Source organism: Helicoverpa zea, chromosome 20, assembly GCF_022581195.2.
Source record: "Helicoverpa zea isolate HzStark_Cry1AcR chromosome 20, ilHelZeax1.1, whole genome shotgun sequence".
NCBI lineage: Eukaryota > Metazoa > Arthropoda > Insecta > Lepidoptera > Noctuidae > Helicoverpa > Helicoverpa zea.
This window is the reverse complement of record NC_061471.1, coordinates 5,938,227-5,960,636: the sequence shown is the minus strand read 5'-3', so window position 1 is coordinate 5,960,636 and position 22,410 is coordinate 5,938,227. Positions and strand designations below refer to the sequence as shown.

Here is a 22,410-nt window from a genome sequence, read left to right as displayed (position 1 = left end):
TTTAATTTCAAACTTACATAATTTCAATTTACACTTTACCTTCATAAACTATAAGGCGTAGGATGAAACAGGCATCAATTATTACATTGAAGATTGCTAATCCCCAAACCCTTTTTACTTAATTCCCAGACTTTCAGATACAAGCTATATGTATTATTAAACCACGAGTAACCGAAAAAACCTATTTATAAGCAAATTTGGGGCGTATTCAGTAAATAGAGAAGTAAATTAGTGTTGAATTTCTTATCTTCTCATTTCAATAGAGAGTGCGGGACGGGGCGCATCAATCAATCGCGAATGACGGCCGTATATTGAAACACTGAGCTATTTCCCGTTATTTTAGCCGGTTATTGAGACTTATATTGTGGTATGTACCTCTGAATTGATGAGCACAAAATTTGGGATGTGAAAAACTTATGAATAAGGTCATAACATTTATGTTACAGGAGGAACTAGGACCGGTGACCCCCTCATCTGCCGAGGCAACTCCTGACTAAACAGGTCATTTACCAAGGTATATACTATTTACTTAATAACAGGGTTTTTCATAGAACTACCCCAATAGGTAATACACTGTTAATCTAAGTGTCGGGATGTTGCCTGCCCATACGATGAATAAGATGCTCTTCCCTGCTGCTACTTATAGACATTCTTAAAAATCTTCACAATTATACTTCAAAAGATAACAACAGTGGTTTTCCCTGAAGGTACTAAACGTGCTCTAGTAAAAAGCCACAATTTGAAGTGTATATCTATACATTTAACTAAGCACACATATAAAGCGTGATAGCTAATTTTATAATAGCGCAGTCATCGTCGTAAAACGGGGGAGTTGAGTAGATGACAGCCGAAGTGACGGAGATACGACACGAAACTGAATTCCCTCTCAGCTGTATGTAACATCTGGATCCGCGTCTTATGTTTATGAAGGTAATACTAATAATTTAGTTTAGATCAAACTGTAGTAAAAGTGTAAGATAGGTATTTGTAGACGTGAGCTGCGTACATAAGCCTTTTACCACAAGTAATGTTCTGTGTCTAAGTAAAAATAAACTTTCAATCTAAATATGTAACTATTTTTCCGTATTTTTCTAGCTATTATGTAGTTCATTTCACTCCATTTCTCAAATCTTCATTTACTCCACAACATCCTCGCTTATAACTATAACACAATACAAGCACCTAACAGCAGAATAAGGTAAAAACATAATAATGAAAGGGAAAATAAATAAGTAAGCGTCCAATAACGCCGTCAAACTCTAGAGGGTCATTTCCAGGCTCATAAAACAAGAAAATAGCAACGATGATCCGCATCTGCATAATTAAATACATGCCAAGCGAAAGGAGAATTCACTCCTCAAACTTGGAGCGAACCGAGCGAACTGAGTGAAATATATAAATAATGCACGTTTAGAAATTGAGGATGACGCTCCCCGATTTGAGAAAGTTCAGAACTCAAAACCTGTTGAAGACTTCCTAACTATGAGAAACGGATTAAAAATTTAACGCTTGTTACGTTCTTAAGAGTTCTTGTGTTATGCGTTTAATTATTGCGACTTTTCTTAAATAAGTTAGTTATAAGCATTGCTTCTTCGGTAGGTGACTTTAGAATGAATCAGAAGTCAAGAAATCAGAATGCCATTTCTTCTTCCACAGTAGAACCTTTTGTCCTATTTTACGTAAGTCGTAGGAATACGCTCCAGGCTTGAATGTTTTATTTTCATATCAACTATGATAGGGAATAATAGTGAAAGCTAATAAATAATCGCAATGGTATGCGGCATACGGCATTCCAACGTTTTATTTTATGAATACATGGGTCTGTGTGTACAAACACAAACATTGAGTATGTCGAGTTTTGCCAAATCGTCCATTCGAACTCTCAAATATTTTCGAACAATGTCCGAGGTCCGGGCAAAGTCATCTCCCTGGACAAATAGTGAAAAGAAACTGATAGAAATAAAGAAACTAGATAGAACATTTAATTCACAGTACACGACAAATAAAATCAAATCGCGTTTAAGAACATAACAAACTTTACTATAACAAAACGTATGTATACTATAACAGTCGTGAAACAGTTAATATTTTTTCAACAAAATGGATTTTTAGCCCAATGCATCAATTCATAGTTAAGTTCAAAAATATGTTATATTCTAGTGGTTATTAACAGAGAACGAAATAAACTACTTTAAAACTAACAATGCATTATCTGCTTAGTGCTACCTGCTCCTACAAAAAAATTAAAAGTAAAGCTGTGAAAAGTTTCACAAATGGGGAGCACGTCCCTTCTGGCTAGTCTGTATTTCTGTGAAGAGTCTATTGGCTATCTGGACATCTGTTGGCGTTCTACAGTGTTTACATTTCATTTCTCGGAGCAACAAACGCCGGTAAGAAGAGGGATGCGCGCGCAGAGATCGCAATCGCGATAGCTTTGAGCAGTCGTTATCGTGATGTACACTGCGAGCACTCTCCTGTGGAATAGTTCCTTCAAGACCTGCGTATTCTTCGACTGTACTTTTAGAATTTTATATTATAAACCCGCCGCGCTGGTCAACGGCTCGAATAGCTATTCCATAGAACAATAGCGCTCAGTAATCATGCGGAAGCTTTGCCTTAATAAATAAAAGTAAGTGTTACTTGAACACCGAGCTAGATGCGACCAGTGTCATTATATCTATGAGGCGGCCTGATAACATCATCGTCTTGTCTGATCAAGGCTGCCTCGCCTGATAAAAGGTCCTCGTAGTAATTCATTTCGGAGGATTTGCCGGTTTCATTGCGTTTTGCTTCCTCTCTGAGTGGCCTATCTCTAGCAAATGGATCAAGTTGTTTAGCATTATGCCGCTTGCCACATCTACAATCAGGTTTTATAAGAAGTCCGTTGTTTGTGTACTGTTTAGTACCTTGTAAGATACACTCTCGGTAACTACATTCCGGCATACTTCCTTTGTCAGAACCTGTGATTTGTTCTTCTAAAGTGTCCTTTAGATATTTGTCTAACAATTTATCTTCTTCTTGGTTATCAGTGAGCAACCTATGAGTATCGTCTTCGTTTATGAAGTCGCCTTCAAAATTAACGTCTTCTACTCTATTCACTGAGTCTTTATTACTTTGAAAATTTCGCCGAGCGTAGTCCCCGTGAAATCCATAGTTTTTTCTGAACTCGTCCTGACGTAAGATTGCTACGTTTGCTTTAGAAAGGTACGGATTTTTTAAATTATATTTTTTCAAGTAGCTATCTTTGTACGGCATATTAGAAGGTGAGAGTGAACCAAAATCATTCTGGTTGATAATGTCATAGGTCGATTTAGTATTAATTCGACTCACGGGCCTTAAAATGGGAGGTTTCAAGAGTTCAAAATAATCTCGTCTCTCGTCAATTCTGTTTGATACCTGTGGTAGACTCTTACTTCTTGTAAGGTCTATGTTTTTTTTTGCATTTTCCTTGAAATTGCATCTAAATATGCTGGGGGCTGCGAAATAGGATGCCATATCTTGCGGCTTATCAGAGAAATCATAACCTGGGAAATAGGTATTTGCATGTCCTAAAGAATCAAAAGTACTTGGACACGGAGTTTGTGGCGGGGCCGGTGGAGCCGGCGGCGGCGTCACGACTACTCGAACTAACTCAGGCTTATTATCTAAAGGTAGCACCTTAAAGATTTTGTTACGAACGGGTTTCTTATATATCTGATTGATATAAATAAAGGCTCTTTCGCTTTGGTTTTTTTGCTTCTCTGTAGCATGCTCGTATAAGTCTTTTTCATCAATGTCACTTCGACTGTTGGGCAGTACAGAGAACTTCGATGGAAACGAAGTTGTTGTTGTTGATGTTACGTCCTCTGTCTCTGTTGTCGTAACATTGGACGACTTTGTAGTACTATCATCCTATAATAGAAGGAAAAAATATATTTATATTACAAAAAGTACATTCATAATATGTTTTCGCAATAACAATGTGGATTGAGAACACTTAGAGTGAACTTGAATACATTTGTTATATTATGATTAACAAAATAACTTGTACAATGTTTTTTACCACCAATATTCCACTGCCAAGGAATCGAACCCAAGCCATGCTGAATTTATGCTCGCTACCATTGAACTGGGACAACTCATGGTATCTTGACAAACATGAGACAGTAATTATTAAAAGTTCGAATGAGTTTTAAAATGCCAAAAAGCGTAAAAACCACAATAAATCAAACATTCTGCAATGAACTTGCTCACGTTTACAAATAATTTGGGTTAAACATTATTTAACAACATAACTGGGTTGCCGTGTTATTACTCACCTCTGAAACACTCCTGGGTACAATAAATCCGGAAACAACTCCAATACATAAGGAAACTAAAACAACAAATGCATTTCTCATTTTCCACGCCCGTGATGTAACAGAACAAAATAAAAATAAAATCCCGCGGCTTTGTACGACGCACTACAATATAAAATAATATTTATTTGCCACTAATAATGATGACCGACCACTCGGACCCACCGACTAGCTCTAAGATCATGATAACAAGTCTAATGTTAGTAATGTAAACAATGAAACATAGAAATGCAGAAAGACGCGGATTTCAAAACAACTTATTGTCAAGAAGTTAGTCAAACTACTGCTATTTCTTTTGTGTCGCGTTGTTTATACTACGAGCATAGTGATAGTAAATCATGTATCAATACAACAAACACTTGACATTCACTCCTAGATAACAATATAGTAAACTATCCAGGTTCACTGACCCCTGCTGACATTATGAAATTAAATGATCAATCAAACATCCTACTTGATGGTAATAAGTATAATTTATTTCTCAGTAATACTTATAAATAAATCACAATATTATATGACTTTATGGTCGTAAAAGTTTGGTATATACGACGCTTTTATTGACAAAATAGATTGTCTACTTCTTGTTTTGTCCGAAGACGGCGATGATTTCATCCAGGAATACACCAACATCGATACCGTTTTCGGCCAAAGTCTTGACTTCGGCCTGGAAGACTTCGCTTTCCCAGAGGGCGTCGAATACTGCTGCCCACTCCTCGGTTTGCAAGTTCTCAATGGCGGTTCTGAATTCTTCATCGTCAGCCATCTTCTGGTCGAAGAGTGCGCTCAGCTTGTCCTTGGGGAATTCGTTGATGCAGTCCCTGATGAAGGAGGACAGGTCCCTGCCGCTGGTGGAGTGACGGGCGTTCCTCTTCCTGTCGACATTTTCTGTAAAGAAAGTTAATTGTTAGTCTAATGTCAAAAACACATTCTAAATGTAAAATACAACATTGAGATTGATTTAAGATTTCATCCTGAGCCTTTTACCAACTATGTTGGGGTCTGCTTCCAGTCTAACTTCAGTGTTTTATAAGGAGCGACTGCCTATCTGACCTTATCAACCCAGTTACCTGGGCAACCCAATACCCCTTGGTAAGACTGTCTGTGTCAGACTTACTGACCTCTGACAACCGTAACGACTGCCAAGGATGTTGAATGACAGTTCGAATAAAAATATTCATGAGTACCCCAGGAGTTATAATGTTGATAACTTACCGATCATGTCATTGAGCAAGTCGATGAAGTAGTGGATGTCGATCTGGTCCTTTTCCAAGAATTCGACCACCTGTGAACAAATCATTCTATTAGGCATCTACGTATCGCAAAATAAATTAAAAAATACCACTCCAAGGATCTTTGCGTCCAATAACCTAACACTACATTTTTTCATAAGTACAATCGATAAAAACTGTACGTTCCGTCATGGGACCGGCTTGTCCCATTGCGAAATATGGTTATCAAGATCCCATTAATAACACCACAATGGAAAAAATAATCAACAGTGCAAAAAACTCACAGCAATAAATTCAGGCAGAGATTCCATCTCATAAACGAGGTCCTTGAAGTTGTTGGTCCTCATGTAATCGAAAGCTTGAAAGAATTCGTCGTACTCCACGTAATGCTCCATCAGGTGCTCGATCTCATGGCCAGCTTCCTCCATGATGACATCAAGGAAGTCTTCCATGTGCTCGTGGAACAGCTTCCTGGGCTGAGGAGCGGAGAAGGCGAGGCCCACCAGGGCAAGAACAACTAAGGCTTGCTTCATCATTGTGGAATCGTTACCTGGAGTCTGTGGTGCCAATTCTAAGGTGCCCAGCCCTTTTATACTACATGATAAGATTATCAAAATTCATCGAGTTGTCATGTGAGATAAAGATTTATCTTCCTTTGGTACTTGAGATGTTTTTTTTTCTGTTCATCCATATGATTAGTTTGGTTTAGATTGTGACTAAGACTTTGTTCGATCTTTGTGCGATAAGATCGATGGAGTATTTTCTATTACGGTCCTCAGTTCCTCGTTGATGTCTGAAATGTAAACAATCCTGTTAAATTCTTTGGAAATAAAAAAGTTATAAAACAATATTTGCAAAGGATTTATATCAAAGTTATTATGTTATTCACAAGTTATAAGCATATAGCTTAATTTCGCTGTAACTTATTTTAATACAATTTCCTCATTATTTCTAAGTTTACTTTTAGTAGTACTTTCCTAAGTTAATTTTATATACGAGAACTAATCCACAGAATACGTATAAATAATCTCAAATTATATCCTGTAAAAGCAAACCTTAGAAGGTTTGTATATTATATAATAAATAAATAATATGTTTTTACCAATGCATTAGTTAAATAATAAATAACAGAAACCATTGTGCCATCGCCGCTGATAAAATATTAAAAAATATATGTACATGTCGACATTAAAACAACACAGTATCTTTGAAATTTTTAATACATTCGCCATCCGTGCGTATTCAGTGACATGAAATGTTTCACTCACCTGTTTCATATTTTCCATCAATATTTCAGAATTTAATTTTAGATACACCTATCAAATCTCATATACCCTACATTCCTACTCGCATCGGATTACGCCACGATAAATGAATATTATAATCTAGTAATGTGGGTATTGGTGGGTAAGTATCTATTTGACAGAGAAAAAAATATATTTCACCCTACCTTTTACTTTTAATATCAAATGTACGTTAAAGAAAATCGTTAGTCCGAGTCATTCCGAGAAGTAGTGAGCAAGATATTTGACTTTAGTATTGTCATTTTGTGTATGCAATTAAAAATGAGTGCCAACGAAAATAGTAATAACCAATCAACGTCATTTGAATCAGACCAAGCTAATACGAGCTCATCTGGCTTCATCGACGACTATTCGCATCTCCGGCTATCGTATTACCAGTACCGAGGTGATATCTCCGAAATATCCAGTGGAACATCCAACACGTCTTCGGAATTCGAAACGATAGAAACGAACTTGAGTGAGACAACCGTCGTCGACGCGAAAGAAGTTGAACGACAGAAACTTCGAGAATATTACATTTCTCAGATCCCAGATTTGCCGCATCCGTCGTTCGTTGCCGCATCTATAATCTCGTCAGCAGCCAGCAGGATGGGGTCTGTCTTCAGATATAATGACAGGATCGAACAAGGTAGCCAAATGCCTGATTTAAAGAATGATATGAAATTTGATCCCAAGCGCAGGTCGACACTGAAACCGAATGAGTTTCCAAACTAAATCGTTTACGTGATATTTTTGAAAATGATTCTGATGTTGAACGTCTTATGTGAAGGTTATTGCATTCCGTAATTTTTGTGTGGGTGTTATTGATAAAATGGTGATATGATTTACTGAAATAAAATGCTATGAAATTAATCTTGTAAGTATCCTCTTTTCTTTTTGACCCAAATACTTTCAAGTGTTTTTTTTATACAATACAAATTAAACATGATTAGATTACTTGATAATCGATATGGCATAAGTTTTGTCAACACTCACGGAGCTAATAAACCGAGATAAGTAGACCCAGGGATGTGCCATCAAAGGCTCTAGAAAAAACATAAAACATATAATTAGTGTCGCCGCTGATTTCCCGCGAGGGTCGAAGCCAGGGCTGCCTGTAATGGACTTCGAGCAACTATTGTTACTTCGATTTTATTCACGTAGGTATTATTAGAAGGGAAACTGTTTTCTTTAGCTTGCTGATAGATTAGAAAGAATATTCTCTTGTGGAAGTAAATTATATTCTACCGATGGGTATTTCAATAATCTATCTTTTTGTTATGTTGCTTAATGACAGAATTTTGATTTGAACCTCATCTCCAAATTCCTATTTCTAGTAAGCTATTAAACCGCCGCCGTTACTGATACCCGCCGTTACTTATTTTGATTTAAACAACGTAGGTAGGTAGGTATATAATCTTCAAACAATCTAATACCTGAGTAAGTTGATGCTATTACGAATGGAACATGATTACAACCTGCGCGATATTACGAGATATTACGATATTACGAGTAAGTACCCATTAATTAGCTCTGACTGGTTATTTATCCTATTAGCAATCTGTTTAATGATTGCTGTAAGCCATCTTCCTAATGAGGTTTATTTGGTATTTATACGTAAGCATGAATATTCCGTGATTTAGGTCACGGATGAGATGAAAGGTAAGTATTTCGATACTAATATTACTAAGTACTCAAGCTGAAGAGTTTGTTTCTTTGAAAGCGCTTATCTCAGAAACTACTTGGCTGATTTGAAAAGGTATGGTATGGTTAGTTACAGAAAGATTACATTACTAGAAAAGAAGTCAATAATTATCTGATATTTTACTGAAACGTACCTAAAGATTGTGTGAGCGGTACTTATTTACCTTCTTCCTGAAAACCCCCACACCTCCCATAGTAGATAAAAATAAGGAATAAAGACAACATTCGGAAAGTTTAACACCATTCGAAACTTTCCGTCCCCGGGGGTAGTTGTTTGACAGTTTGTTTTAACTTAAAACCTTATAAATAGTATCCCGGGGGCGGAAGAATTTTAGGATTCCATTATTTTTGCAGACTTTGCCATGATCGTAAGCGGACTCTATGGGTTACTGTTGGACAGGTTAGCGGGAACCGTGATATATTCTTCAGCTATCTTGGTAATTTGACGTCGATATGTCGATATCACTGCGAATAAAACTGACGTTGACCGAGACTTCAATATAATTGTTTTCAGGAAATTAAGGCTATTCTAGCTAATGTGTAGTGGGCTTAGGTACTGTATGCGGCTGCTCCAAGGTGTAGGTACCCACTCATGGTGATGACTACATCTTCTATCAAAGTAAAAGGATAAAAGTAAGTTTAGCGGCATATGGCAGGTTGCATGTAGCTGTAGCCGGTTAAAACTAGATATATCCGCATTTTGAGCTGTAGCTGTAACAAGTATATCTAACATACAGACTGCTATTACTTTCAGGTAAAAAAGCTTGCAATAAGGAAAACAATTATATGATTCACATTATCGTATACATATTTCCTTCAAAGAAATAAATCTGCTAGAAAACAGGCCAATATTATTTAAACGATGATGCATTGTATTGAGTCATCTTCTGTATAGACGTGACTGATAGCTCGATTTGATAACATCTTAATCTTGGTTTTCTCTGGACCACTGATAACTGTGGTTAATCTCATCTCACTTCTCAGTGTTGACTGCTGCTAAGTAACTGCCCTTGAACTTATATGGAATATCAAGTTTGTTTCCACCTCTTATTAAATGGTTCCGTCGTTGTATAGTTCTATGTAGTCAAGAAGTTACACTTGATTTACCTTAAGTAGATAAGTTTCAAGTCTTGACTTTATCGAATTAAAATCATCTAAATTCGCAAAAATGCAATAAATTAATAGTCTTCTGGAGATGATGTTCCTTACTTTCTTCATGATGCTGCAAGTAGTTTTCTCAGAAATCGGGTGAAAATGAAGAAAACGTAGTTCTTATTTGTTTTACTGTGAACTGAACTCTAAATAAAAGATATGCAATATGAGTCACCGGCGTGATTACACAGGCACAACTTGTACCTACATGTTGAGCAAATCAAAATAGAAAGGTGCGAGATAAACAAGACAAGTAACAATATATCATGAAATCAAACAAGCATGAATTCACGGCGCTTACCAAACCTTCCTTGCTCACAATGCTCACATAAAATGCTTTCAAATCACACGAGCATAAAAAGCAATTTAATCTTACTTCCAATTACTCCTAATTATTCGCAAGAACAAGATTTGAAACACGTATGGAAGACAGTTGAGACCCTCATCTTATCGTATCGCATAATTAGTTGGTTGTATATGATCCGTTACGAGTTCTATTCAAATTATGTAAGAACAGGGAACAAAATTACCTTGGAAAAATTAGCTCAAAAATAAAAACATAAACATTCATTACCATTCTTTTTCAGGTGGGATAGGTTGTCGAAGTAACTATTAGTTTATCTGTGTTTTAGTCAACAGTTGTCGATTTCAACCAAAATAGCCTTATTTTGAAAAGAACTTCTAATTTGACTTCATTGAACATTAATTTATTACTAACCTTCATTCGGGGATCTACTTTTAGATATTACAGGTAAGACTTAATATTACGAACCTATTTATATTAACAAGATCGTCTTCGGTGTCTTAAAATAACGTAGGTTGCTCAAAATTTTGAGCGACTACAAGATTGAGAGAAAAAAATCCCCAAAATCGAAGACTCGACATCCTTACGTGTCTCAGGGGAAAGGAAAAATACTGCGACAGACTCCCAACCTCCGATCGGGATCAAGAAAATTAACTGTTGATATTTACATAATGAAAGAAAGTGCAACGTTTAGGAGTTTGTATTACAATGTTATTAGCATATAGATTGTGTGCGATCAACAAGACGCAATCAATCAGACCCTCAGTTTTAGCAATTCTAATTGTACGGCCTTCTTTTATATACTTACTGTTGAAGTGTGATAGATGTGTAAGGTGGTGTGAAAATCTTTATACATGGTAGGTAGACGGACAGACTTATTAAATTAAAAAAAAAAACATCACCAACGAAGCGTAAAAAATAAAATCTTAGTGATGCTAACACAGCATTAAGTTCCATATTGGAAACGGACTCAAAACTAAAGAAACGAAAAGGTGATTAAATATTTTTATAAAACCGCACATATATTGAAAACGGCAGACGTGAAAAATTTTAATCGGCGATATTTCTGTAGTAAAAGAAGACGGATCACAATCCATACAAAATTGCCCCACGTCCTATAACAATGTGACGTATCTCAAAAAAAAGATAAAAATGTTTAAAAAAATATGGCATACTCTCTAATTCATTTTTTTTACACCTTCATACGAAAAAAATGCTTTAAAAATTGTTCAGGCGCTGTTATGAAAACATCGTTCATAGAACTATTAATGGACTATTTTATTAAATTATTTTTTTGTTTGATAGGGTATACCTCACAGGTGGTCCCATAGTCATCAGGTCAGGATCTGATGATGGAAACCCTGAGAAATTCAGGGCAACTTTTGAAAGTTGTAGGCATGCGCAGGATAAAAACTTGACTATAAGATGTATGTCTCATAACACTATGCAACAGTGAAGATTCGGAGCTAACCTGATGATGGAGACGAAAGAAGGTCGAGGGAACTCGACAACTGAATATGTAAACTACCTCGTGTTTGGGCTTGTATTATTTGTATTGAATAGACCTTTGCAACAGTGAAGGTTTGGAGCTGATCCGATGATGAAGACCAGAGAAGGTCGGGGGGACTCGACAACAAAATATGTAAACTACCTCAGAAGTCGGTGTCTAATGGACGTGCCTAAGTTTATATCCCCACCGACTTCTAGGCCGATGCTCCTAAGAATAGTTTTTTTTGGGAGTCTGTTTTATTTTATTGTAAAAAGTTTTTTTTTTTATTTTTGGCTTTTCAGTGACAAGCACAGTTGTCACTATCCGCATAAGTGGAAAGTTCTCATCAATACGAATAATTTAAGCCCAAACACGAGGTAGTTCACATATTCAGTTGTCGAGTTCCCTCGCCCTTCTCTGGTCTCCATCATCAGATCAGCTCCAAACCTTCACTGTTGCAAAGGTCTATTCAATACAAATAATACAAGCCCAAATACGAGGTAGTTTACATATTCAGTTGTCGAGTTCCCTCGACCTTCTTTCGTCTCCATCATCAGGTTAGCTCCGAATCTTCACTGTTGCATAGTGTTATGAGACATACATCTTATAGTCAAGTTTTTATCCTGCGCATGCCTACAACTTTCAAAAGTTGCCCTGAATTTCTCAGGGTTTCCATCATCAGATCCTGACCTGATGATTATGGGACCACCTGTGAGGTATACTCTATCAAACAAAAAAACAATTTAATAAAATAGTCCATTAATAGTTCTATGAACGACGTTTTCATAACAGCGCCTGAACAATTTTTAAAGCATTTTTTTCGTGTGAAGGTGTAAAAAAAATGAATTAGAGAGTATGCCATATTTTTTAAAACATTTTTATCTTTTTTTTGAGATACGTCACATTGTTATAGGACGTGGGGCAATTTTGATCCATCTTCTTTAATATTCTCACGTGCTAGACGGATCCCCGTATGCGGGATCCAATATTGCGAGTCAGCTAATGCGGCTCAACTGTAAACAGATTACAGAGCAGGACGCTAAAATATACCAAGTACCAGCAAAGTATCCGATATCAAGCACAACTCGAGCCGACAAGTGCTCAAAACCTTGCTTTTGATCTTTATTCTGTGTTAAAAAGGTGAAGTATGCCGAGTACGGCTGGCCGTATCAAGTTCACGATACCCTGTGCCCTGGCCCTTTATTGTTGTTTACCCATCATTTTAAAGGACTTGTTTTAGTCATAACATCTACCTACCCTTACGGCATCGCAAGCTTGAGATTTTTTTACATACGTAACTACAATAATAGATACCTAAATAAATCAAAGAATACAAGATAAATTACCAGAAATTCAGATAAAAAATAGACTATCTACAGTGAATAAAATCTCTTCAAAGAAAAACATTCGAGAAGTGTTAAATGTCTATTTAAACCATCGCACAAAGACAAAGAGCGAATTAATCTTCACCGTTCGGCAGTCATTAGGCGCTCGCCTTTCAACGGAGACAATAGAATTACCATAAGAGCGCGAAAATAGCAGCGGTTCATCCAATTAGTTCACAGGTAGGCACTCAGAGTCGTCGAACTACCTCCTAAATCTAATTAGGTAATTGAAATCATTGGGCGATGCGTTGTGAGCGCGGAGCGGCAACAGCGCGCGCTGCATCGCCAATTAGTTCGCTCAGAGATCGCTCGCTGGCTGCAGCGCTGCGGCGCGTTTGCACGTAAGCCCCTATTTCCGAATGACGGAACGCTCAACATGTGAGTTGAGTCGATCGTCTAATTTAGCCAAATGTTACTCCAAGAGTCGTGTTTTGTGACGTCACGCTATGTGGGCGAAGCACACCATGTCTGTTCCATCTATGTAGAAGTTGGTACACAAATACCGTTTACAGCCTCACTACAATACAAATCACTTAGGATTAAATGAATTGTAGAACCTTTTTCAACTGCAATGTTGCCACTGGATGGATACTAGGTGTTTTACTCGATGTAAGTCAATACTTATTTATTAATTTATTTTTTTATTTGTTCAATATCTCTTTAACTTCACTGATAGACGGGATCATTTCAGCGTCGGCACTTGCTGATATGAGAAGCACAAAATATTCTGTACGGGTAGTAGTAGCTATTATTAAAATAAGTTTATAATTAAATAAATATATTAAGTTCTTATAAACATGTAAAAAAGAGGCTAAAAAGTAAAATGGCGTTAAATATTGGTCTGCCTTCTTGGCATCCTATGACTACTTAATCCTGTATTTGCTGATGAAAAACTTTAATCAATACCGATCAGTCGATTGATTGTTTGTATGACTGACATTCTTTAACAACAAATCCACCTTCTTGTAAATACCTACCTACCTACTTGAGTGCAGGTTTAAACCAGCACGTTTGTTGGATCTTATCTATCGGATTTGCATTGTTCAATGGTTCGATATTCGATACGATAATGACACTCATGTCAAGTTTTAAGGTTAAGAAATACTCATAAAAGATTACGTTACATTTGCTAATTTAGTAGACTAAACTTTTTCTAAATTATTATTTTATTTTACCCGCAATATGCCTGATATAGGTATCGGGTACCTATACCCACGCACGAAACCACCTAGAAACGCCAAACGCTAGCATAGAAACACGAAGAACCAAATGTAGATACCATACTTACCTATTTCATATTTACTACAGATTAATATTTACTTATTTGTATTGGCATGGAAACGAATAAGACTTTATTACTCTTACCTAAAACATAGCTATACAAGCAACTATCAAATTCGAGTAACTAAGACGGTTCAACTACCACCATTCCGCTATTCCTCGAATGCCCGGTTCAAGCGAAAACGGTTTATAATATCACAACGTATTGCTGGAGAATTTCGACAGAATCCACTAAATTGAGGAACACAATACAGGGTCTGATCTAAACGGTTATATTTCACACAAGCAACTCGCTAACGAACAGCAAGTTAACTTGCCGACATACGTACGCAGCTTAAATATATGCTCCCTTAATATATTCAGCGTAAATGAGCAAATCAAACGTTTATTAGTATTACAAATTAGTTTATGTAATCAAATATGCAAGTGGATTGTATTCTGTAATTATTTGTAATGTATTTGGATAGCAAGTGTGTTTGGAATTGGACTCGCTCAAATTAGGCGCGTGATCATCAGGGACTTGATATAATAATTAAGTATCATTTAGTACCTATCGGGTATCATAAGCTCTGATTTAACTGTAATTAAATAGCTTATACGTATGTATTTAATTGTGTGTTAATTGAACCTTTACCATTTTAAATTTTTGTTTATACGACAAGATAAGAAGAAGGCAATCATTCAAACAAATCTGATATCTGGTTTAAATGAAAGTAGATACGTAATTTCACTTTACTTTCTACGCCCAATAACTTTCTGCAGCTAACTGAATTCTGTCACAAGAAATAATGTGGAAGCCATGAGAAAAATTTCGCAGCAATAGCGGTCCCGTCCGAAGTGTCGCGAAAATTTCACAACGCCCAAGCAATCCCGACTTGAAACTCGCTAAATCCTTATTTAAGAAACAGTAACACTGAAAAATGAAATACACAAAGTGGAAATAGTTATCCTCTAACTGTAATGTAACAAAGGAAAATAACAAATCACTGCGATCATTCGGTTTTGGAGCTAATTGTTCTGATTCGGCTGAATAATGTTCGGCTTGCTCAGAAGCGTTAATGGTATTAAACTGTGATGACGTCGACTACAATTAAACAGGTGATAACTTGCAGGCGTTGCCAAAGTACTAGGTGTCAGAGAGCGGCACGGTGACGTACGTGTTTAGCAACATTGCGAATGAATTAAACGATTAATTCGTGTATGGGAACGTGTGTAATTACACAGCTGTAAGCTTGGGAGGTGTTAATTTGTGCAGTCGGGATCAGGCAGGGAAGCCGACGGATCGTTACCGAAAAGCAATGGAGCGGTTCGACGTAATGCTCCTGTTTTGGGCTTGTACGAGTTGAACTGCAAATTGCAAACAAGCTGGAGTATGGATCAGATGTTTTTACATACAGTACCTACCCAGGTACCTGTACTTCCCTATGTATGTGTTGTAGTTGTTGACACACATAATCTGAAAATGGGATGTTCACATCACAGTACCTACAATGTTTATTAGGCTTAAAAAAGTTAAAAGAACAGCGTACAGAAAGCTGAAGAGTTCGGCTTGAATTTTTACAGTGAAACAATGGTTTCCTATCGACCATCTGGTAAAGATGACACTATACTTAGCTAAGTAGATACTAACTTTTCGTTGTATAGCCTCATGTGGTCACTACACTGGAAAGTTAGTGAGTAAAACTATCTTTTTGAAGACGACAGCATCAGTCGCGAAATTGTCAAAATAGTGGAGCCATTAGAAAGACTATAGGTACATAAAAAAACAATTTTGCAAATCGGTCCAGGCGTCTTCGAGTAATCGGTGAACATACATAAAAAATAAAAAAAAAAAAAAAAGATCCCGACGAATTGAGAACCTCCTCCTTTTTTTTGAAGTCGGTTAATAAAAACTTAAAAGGCCTAATGGCAGGTAACGTATCTTGGTAAGCTAATCATGAAAACCTAGGTGAAACATGCTATCAGCTTCAGATTCGAAGCCCATACTTTTACAGCATGATTATCAGACAGAAGACGAACGTATTTCCCCAGTCTTATCGTGTCAATAATATAGCGCCGTTTATCTTGCTCACGCGCATCTCACGCTGTCGTTAATCTAACGTGCACCGTTAAGTCTTTGTTTCTGCCGATTTCTAACGCATTTCGAGAGCTCGTATGATATTAACTTATCTGCTGACAACTGTCTGTATGTTGTATAACGACGCAAATGTGAGTTGTAACACTTAGAAACAAGATTAGAATGTTAACAGTATGATTTTAATAGAAAATGTAAGTAGGAATGTTTAGGCACCTACCTACATTAATTTTAATTTTATACCACTTCAATTTCATTACGGATTAGTAGCATCATCGATCCTAATTTTGGTAATTATTGCATGACCCTTGGAAGACTGGAGACTCACAGCTGTGAAGGTATAATGTCTACGAAAACCTATAAAAAAGAGGTTGCAACAACTGGTCGCGGTTAAAAGAACATCGAACATGGAACTTGCTTCTCAAAATCGTATAATACCTACCTAATTATTTTCAGATGAGGATTCCAGAGGAAAAGCTTTCTGCGGGCCGTATGGCCTTGATCATCAAGACCCACCCAGGAAAGTTCGGAAGCTAAGCCATCGTTGGGATAAAACCAGAAACATAAGAAGGTAAGTGAATAAAAAAATAGTAAAATGTTCCACCCTGTATAACGTGTTAGAAGATAAATAATTTTGAAGTTGTTATCAAACAAACACTTTAACGGACAGAAATAGGAAGGCTTTAGGTAGTAGGCTGATACTAAATACGTGCAGTTTATCGGCTATAGAACGTTGATAAGGAAAAACTGACTTGATTTTCGTTAGTGTAGGTTAAGCGCCTGATTCTTAGAAAAACATAATCAGCCTAGCCTTTTCTCGACTATTTTTGGGGTCGTCCTCCGTTGGTAGTACGCTCAGTTCCAGTCTTTTACGTGGAGCGGCTGCCTTGCTGACTTGCTCAATCTAGGTAACCGGTAGATATACCCGGTCCCTGTTGGTAAGACTGGCCACCAATTTAACGTGACTTCCGAAACACGGAGGAACTCTTCAAAATAAAATCAAAATTAACTATATTCAGGTACAAATAATTAAAACATACAATTTTTCATTGATATTGTGATATTTTATTGTTTATTAAAATGTTGACTAGGATAAATGGTTACCACACTTATCATTTTATAATAAGGAGTTCACAGTCAGTCCAATATACCTAATCATATCAAAAAATACATTAGGTAGTCTACCTAACTACATTAATTAAAAACTGTGGCATAATCAACTGTTCAACAAAAACAGGCATTTACCATTTTTTACATAGAAAGCGGAGAGATAGGCAAGAAAAGGATGTACATATATCCTGAAGTAAAATTGAGGTTTGTAGCTTCCATTCAGAGGTATTTGTTACAATTTTAACTAATTAAAAATTAGATAATGATTTTTACTACATAAATGCAGTAGTAAATGCAAATCTACAAACATTTATATCCAATAATGTAAATTTTTATTAAAAGCCTTCAAACAATCAGTGCTCCGGAATGTATGTTTTAAAGTTGTTCAAGGTGTCTCCATATTTTTCCAATGTTTTACCGTTGTGTTTACCATAATGTTTTAGCGTTAAATCTTTATACTCTGTCTCCCGCTGCCATTGCTTTTTCTCTTTGCGCTTCAATCAGGAATGTCTGAATTTCAGAATAGATCTTCTGAAGCATCACTAGTCTTGGTTTTGTGTACTGAAAGAGAAAAAAAACAAAATCACATTTAAATTTAACAAGAATTAATATGGTTATATGTCATTGTCCTCGCTTCCTTTACTAATTTTGACGAATAATTGATTAACTTAAATGTTTGGATTGAGTTACCTTGAAAATTGGAACCAGGCGTACGGCATCTGGATTATCTTCCTTCTTCAATACTGTGAGATAATATAAAACTCGATTCTGAAAATAGAAAAGAGGTATCTTGAAACATCTAATCTGAATTGTTAATTTTATGCAAATTCCTATTTATAGGGTATTTGTTCAGGTTATTTCAATGTGAGTCAAGAATTAATATTTTTTTTGTGATTTTCATATGCATCAGGTGCTATTAATAATCTTAAGAAAATCTTGAAAAGCTCTGCATATATTTTCTCCATAAATTCTTACCATTTGAATAACTTCATTTATGATAACATCATCAATAATAGACCAGTCAACGAAGACATCTTCTTTGCCCCACACATACTTTACTGAACTTTGAATGCACACTGTTGGAATGACTAGCAGACTTTCTGAAAATAACAATTCAACACATGAGTAATATTATTTTAATTCTTGCTATGAACTATTAGGGGTTAGTGTGTAGCAAAGGGTGTGCAAGGCTTTTGGGACTTAGCAAATTTTTCATAGAAAATGAAAATTTCTGAAAATGTCCAGTTTTTTATTTCTATCGTATAGAATACTTAAAAATAAGATGAAAACCATCTGGGCACCTTTTGCCTAGGACCAACAGTTCGCCTGAAAATGAGCACTGAAGGTCATTGTAAACAAAGGCAAAGTCGACGGAGCCCCGCTATGCGGGGCTCCTACTTCTGGGAGGTTTAAAAAAAAATAACCACGAAGGGACGAACCTAACCTGTCCGAGTCGGGGTTGCCATAGTCGACGGAGCCCCGCTATGCGGGGCTCCTTGGTCCTAGACAAAAAGTGCCCAGACGGTTTTCGTCTTATTTTAAGGTATTCTATACGATAGAAATGAAAAACTAGGCATTTTCAGAAATTTTCATTTTTTATGAAAAATTTTCTAAGTCCCAAAAGCCTTGCACACCCTTTGCTACACTCCAACCCTATTAGGTCTCAAAAACTTGGCAGGTTCAAATATAAATAGTACTTGAACTATTAATAGAAGTCCAAAATAAGGCTTCTCATCATATACCCAGTTTCTAGTAAATACTTGCCCGATCTCCATCTAGGTTACACAACGGGTACAAATAAGAATTTTTTTTATAGATCACATGATGTTTGACATCATAAACAAAATAGTAAACAATGAATACAAACCTGACTGAACGCTGTGTGTGAACCAAAAGTAAACCAGAAATGATAATGCGATTATTACGACCAATATTGCTGTTAAACTTATACGGATGTAACAGAAAGCCATTAAATTAAATAGAATCGCTAAAAACAGTGCTGTTTTAGCTCCTGGTCTTGTGCCATCTGGTCGCAAGTTTTTATATGTTATTGTAAATAGTCTTGATTTGGGAGAAGTTTGCCTTTTGAAAATGTTTAACACCACTTTCATGCCATTCACATTTTCGTATTCTAATTCTGTGTATGGTTGTGTATCCCCCATATTTTATGTTTGTGAACCCTTAACGGTAATTTATGCTAGTTTTTTCAAACAAATCCACTTTAAAAATAGCTATGCTGTTGATATTTTTCAAAACACAAACAGATGATTAGATTTTGTTATGTCAGCGCATGACTGAATGTATTGATTTAATTTATTTTATTTGCCTCCTTGTCTTATGCAATGATATAGAAAGAGATACAAAAGAGAATATGCTTAACATTGTAGAAATAAGCGCATTTGTTTGACAATCAATGTCAATTGACTGACAACTAAAATGCTGCATTCAAAGCTGAAAACATACTATCAAAACCCGACGCCACGCATTTTGAATGAAGGTGGACTAGAGCGGCACAAATTAACGGCATGGCACAGCAAAAACATAATTGTCATTATAAGAACAAGAATTTGCGTTTTCTCAGTCCTGGCAAACGAACATAACTCTCTCGCTTTAACTAAGAGTAGAATAGAACTCTTTCTTTCCCGTTACGTATCCCACACGATGGCGGAAATAGCTCCCCAGGCTGTTCTTCGTTTCGCTCTTCATTCTTCATATGGACGTGGATACCTTAATTTTTGTCTAGGTTTTTATATATCCATATCAGGATGGACATCAATGCTACCCTATCAAGAGACCTTGAAAACCCATTAAAAAGCGATAGCTTTGTATTCAATAGCATGCCAGAACTCAAAGAAAATAAAAATAAATAGTTCCGTCCGTTGCCATAACTACTGTAGTACAAATAGACGTCATAAAATTGTTGAAGCTGAGTTCAATTCATTAAAATAATTAATAATAACATCAGAGTACCTAGTTCTTATTATAGATAGTAATTGTAATTACAAATGGAAAACCTAGACGGAAACGCATGGGTGTTCGATTCCCTGGTTGGATTTCTGCATGGACCTGTGTGGAACGTGCCACTGCAAACTTTCATAGAAGAAAAATCACTGCGTAAGTTTAACTGCAGTCAATGCAGATACTCTGGAAATAATGATCTCAGAATTTTTGTTTATAAAATGGCAGCTTTCTAAAACTAGAACTTATTGAACTTTTCCACATACCTATGTACTTACAACCAGTAGCAGGCCGGTGTAGGGAAAAGGGGTGGGGACAGTGTACCTACCCAAATTATTTGGTCCGTTTTTATACGCTATCCAGTCATGCCATGGTTAATATTACCTTTGTTTTTCAGCTTTTGAGCCAACGGATAATGGAGAAGTTCTTGATAGACCAGAGTATAAGAAGATACATGTCGAATACCGTAATTTGGTAAGTAGTAAAACCAGAATTACCCACCTACCTACATTGTGCTGTCAGCCTGTAATCAATATCTAAGGATCTAAGTGGTCTTAATACTAATTACGGTTGCGTGTTTCTAGGTTGACGTGATGCTAGGCTCGTTTATGGATGACATTGGCATCACGGCCGATCAGTTCGAAGCGGCCTGCAAGTTGTCGGCTCGTGATCTGGCTGGACTGCCGGCTCATTTCCATCGGCGACTGTTCGAGCAAATATGGGCCGCTAATGACTACGAAATGTTCGTTAAGATGATGACACACAAGAATGTGGAGCTGCAATTGCAGGTAAGTATCAACATTTAAGGCTGTTGAATCTGGTCATCCCAGAATCACAAACTTTTTCCCCGTTATTGCAAATAGAAAAATCAAATATTTTTTCAATTTGGAGTAGTCGTTTTAGAGTAAATCTCGTACGTTCATATATTATGCCTCCACTTTTTAGGCTTTAGAATTGATAGAGAGGCGGTATGGAGCAATGCCGCACTTGTTTTCTAATGAACCAGAAGAGTTGGACTCTTCACGGAGCGACGAAAGCGAGGAGTGGCCTGATAATGATGACGTCATGACTGAAATAAAAAAGTAAGTGTCCTAACTCCTATACCTATGTATTGAGAAGGTAGAATGCATAGTTTTTTTTTTAATTTTAGTCTTAGGTTCATCGAGTCCGATTGACTAGGTATGTCGAAGTTCCGTGCCATAACTAACAATCGTTAAATCTTTCAGGTTACAACTGGAAGATTTAGCGACCAAAGATGAGGTTGTTAACGTTCCACCTGAGGAGGTGGTGGCTGAGAAGCAAACTTTGCTATCAAAACTACACAGTTTTGAAAAGAAAGATGAAAATATTGAGAAAAAAGACCACATAGTCACTGAAGAAAAGAAGATTCAAGTTATGGAACCGCCAAAGCCACCTCCGAAGAAAGTAGAGGTCTGTTTTTTATTTATTATAAAGTTTTCCGTGGTCCAATGGAACTACTCGTGGCATCCGGGTGTAGCCTTAACATTTTCTGAGATTTTACCCGGAATATTTCGCCAATACTTGCTCTCAGCACCATAATCCATACTACTTTCTAGTTTCTCCTTTTACAGGTGAGTGAGGAAGAAATGCGTGCCCGTCAGGAGTATTTGAAGCAGCAGCGTGACAAGTTGTTGGCGTTAAAGAAGCAAGTTCGTGAACGACGGCTCGGTGCTGCAGACGGCGCTGAATCAGGAGGTTTGTTTAGAATTTGGAAAATTACCACTATGGATTTATCATCATTTGAAAAATGGCCACGTCACGATGTCAGTTTGCCTAATCCTTTGACCCTTATTTTTGCTTCTAGGGGGAGAAGGATCTCAAGGCAATGGGGCCAGGCCGCGGTCAGCTCGTGTTGCGCAGGCAGCTTTGGCAGGCGTCACCCCCACCCCGCCGCCAGATGCCATGCAGCTGAGACGTGCTCTCGCCTCCAAGCTCAAGACTGAAGTGGTCGACATCGCTAACTAATTCCGCTTCAAAGGAATTCTACTCAATTCATAAGTCAGGGATATCACTAAGCTAATAATACTTTTAACTCATGAACTCAAATTAAAGAAATATATGTAAAGAGTTTGAAAATGAGTTT

General features: G+C 36.8%; 5 protein-coding genes across 8 annotated transcripts; 2 read left to right on the top strand and 3 right to left on the bottom strand.

The window, feature by feature from the left end:
- The first annotated feature begins 348 nt into the window (after nucleotides 1-348).
- On the top strand, nucleotides 349-22,403 carry LOC124640346 (cilia- and flagella-associated protein 36). Of its 4 annotated transcripts, XM_047178078.1 has the most exons (9): nucleotides 349-367; nucleotides 447-514; nucleotides 16,695-16,809; nucleotides 20,704-20,780; nucleotides 20,891-21,094; nucleotides 21,252-21,388; nucleotides 21,533-21,737; nucleotides 21,899-22,022; nucleotides 22,132-22,403. In XM_047178078.1, exons 5-9 carry the CDS (start codon nucleotides 20,900-20,902, stop codon nucleotides 22,290-22,292), a joined length of 822 nt encoding a protein of 273 aa, XP_047034034.1. In that variant the 5' UTR covers nucleotides 349-367; nucleotides 447-514; nucleotides 16,695-16,809; nucleotides 20,704-20,780; nucleotides 20,891-20,899; the 3' UTR covers nucleotides 22,293-22,403. The 4 variants fall into 4 exon arrangements, with proteins under 4 accessions (XP_047034034.1, XP_047034035.1, XP_047034033.1 ...); XM_047178079.1 differs by lacking the exons at nucleotides 349-367; nucleotides 447-514; nucleotides 16,695-16,809 and adding an exon at nucleotides 17,019-17,257; XM_047178077.1 differs by lacking the exons at nucleotides 349-367; nucleotides 447-514; nucleotides 16,695-16,809 and adding an exon at nucleotides 19,874-20,462 and having other exon boundaries at nucleotides 21,899-22,019.
- Nucleotides 1,763-4,641, bottom strand: LOC124640350. Its single transcript, XM_047178084.1, has 2 exons — nucleotides 4,299-4,641; nucleotides 1,763-3,891 (listed from the first exon to the last, which is right to left on the bottom strand). Exons 1-2 carry the CDS (start codon nucleotides 4,377-4,379, stop codon nucleotides 2,653-2,655), a joined length of 1,320 nt encoding a protein of 439 aa, XP_047034040.1. The 5' UTR covers nucleotides 4,380-4,641; the 3' UTR covers nucleotides 1,763-2,652.
- Nucleotides 4,792-6,152, bottom strand: LOC124640347. The gene is made up of 3 exons (XM_047178080.1): nucleotides 5,851-6,152; nucleotides 5,550-5,619; nucleotides 4,792-5,222 (listed from the first exon to the last, which is right to left on the bottom strand). Exons 1-3 carry the CDS (start codon nucleotides 6,100-6,102, stop codon nucleotides 4,912-4,914), a joined length of 633 nt encoding a protein of 210 aa, XP_047034036.1. The 5' UTR covers nucleotides 6,103-6,152; the 3' UTR covers nucleotides 4,792-4,911.
- LOC124640349 lies at nucleotides 6,292-7,730 on the top strand. Its single transcript, XM_047178083.1, has one exon. The coding sequence runs from the start codon at nucleotides 7,120-7,122 to the stop codon at nucleotides 7,582-7,584; it is 465 nt and encodes a 154-aa protein (XP_047034039.1). The 5' UTR covers nucleotides 6,292-7,119; the 3' UTR covers nucleotides 7,585-7,730.
- LOC124640348 (phosphatidylinositol N-acetylglucosaminyltransferase subunit H-like) lies at nucleotides 17,281-19,660 on the bottom strand. Its single transcript, XM_047178082.1, has 4 exons — nucleotides 19,216-19,660; nucleotides 18,324-18,448; nucleotides 18,039-18,116; nucleotides 17,281-17,909 (listed from the first exon to the last, which is right to left on the bottom strand). Exons 1-4 carry the CDS (start codon nucleotides 19,508-19,510, stop codon nucleotides 17,802-17,804), a joined length of 606 nt encoding a protein of 201 aa, XP_047034038.1. The 5' UTR covers nucleotides 19,511-19,660; the 3' UTR covers nucleotides 17,281-17,801.
- Nucleotides 22,404-22,410: the final 7 nt, after the last annotated feature.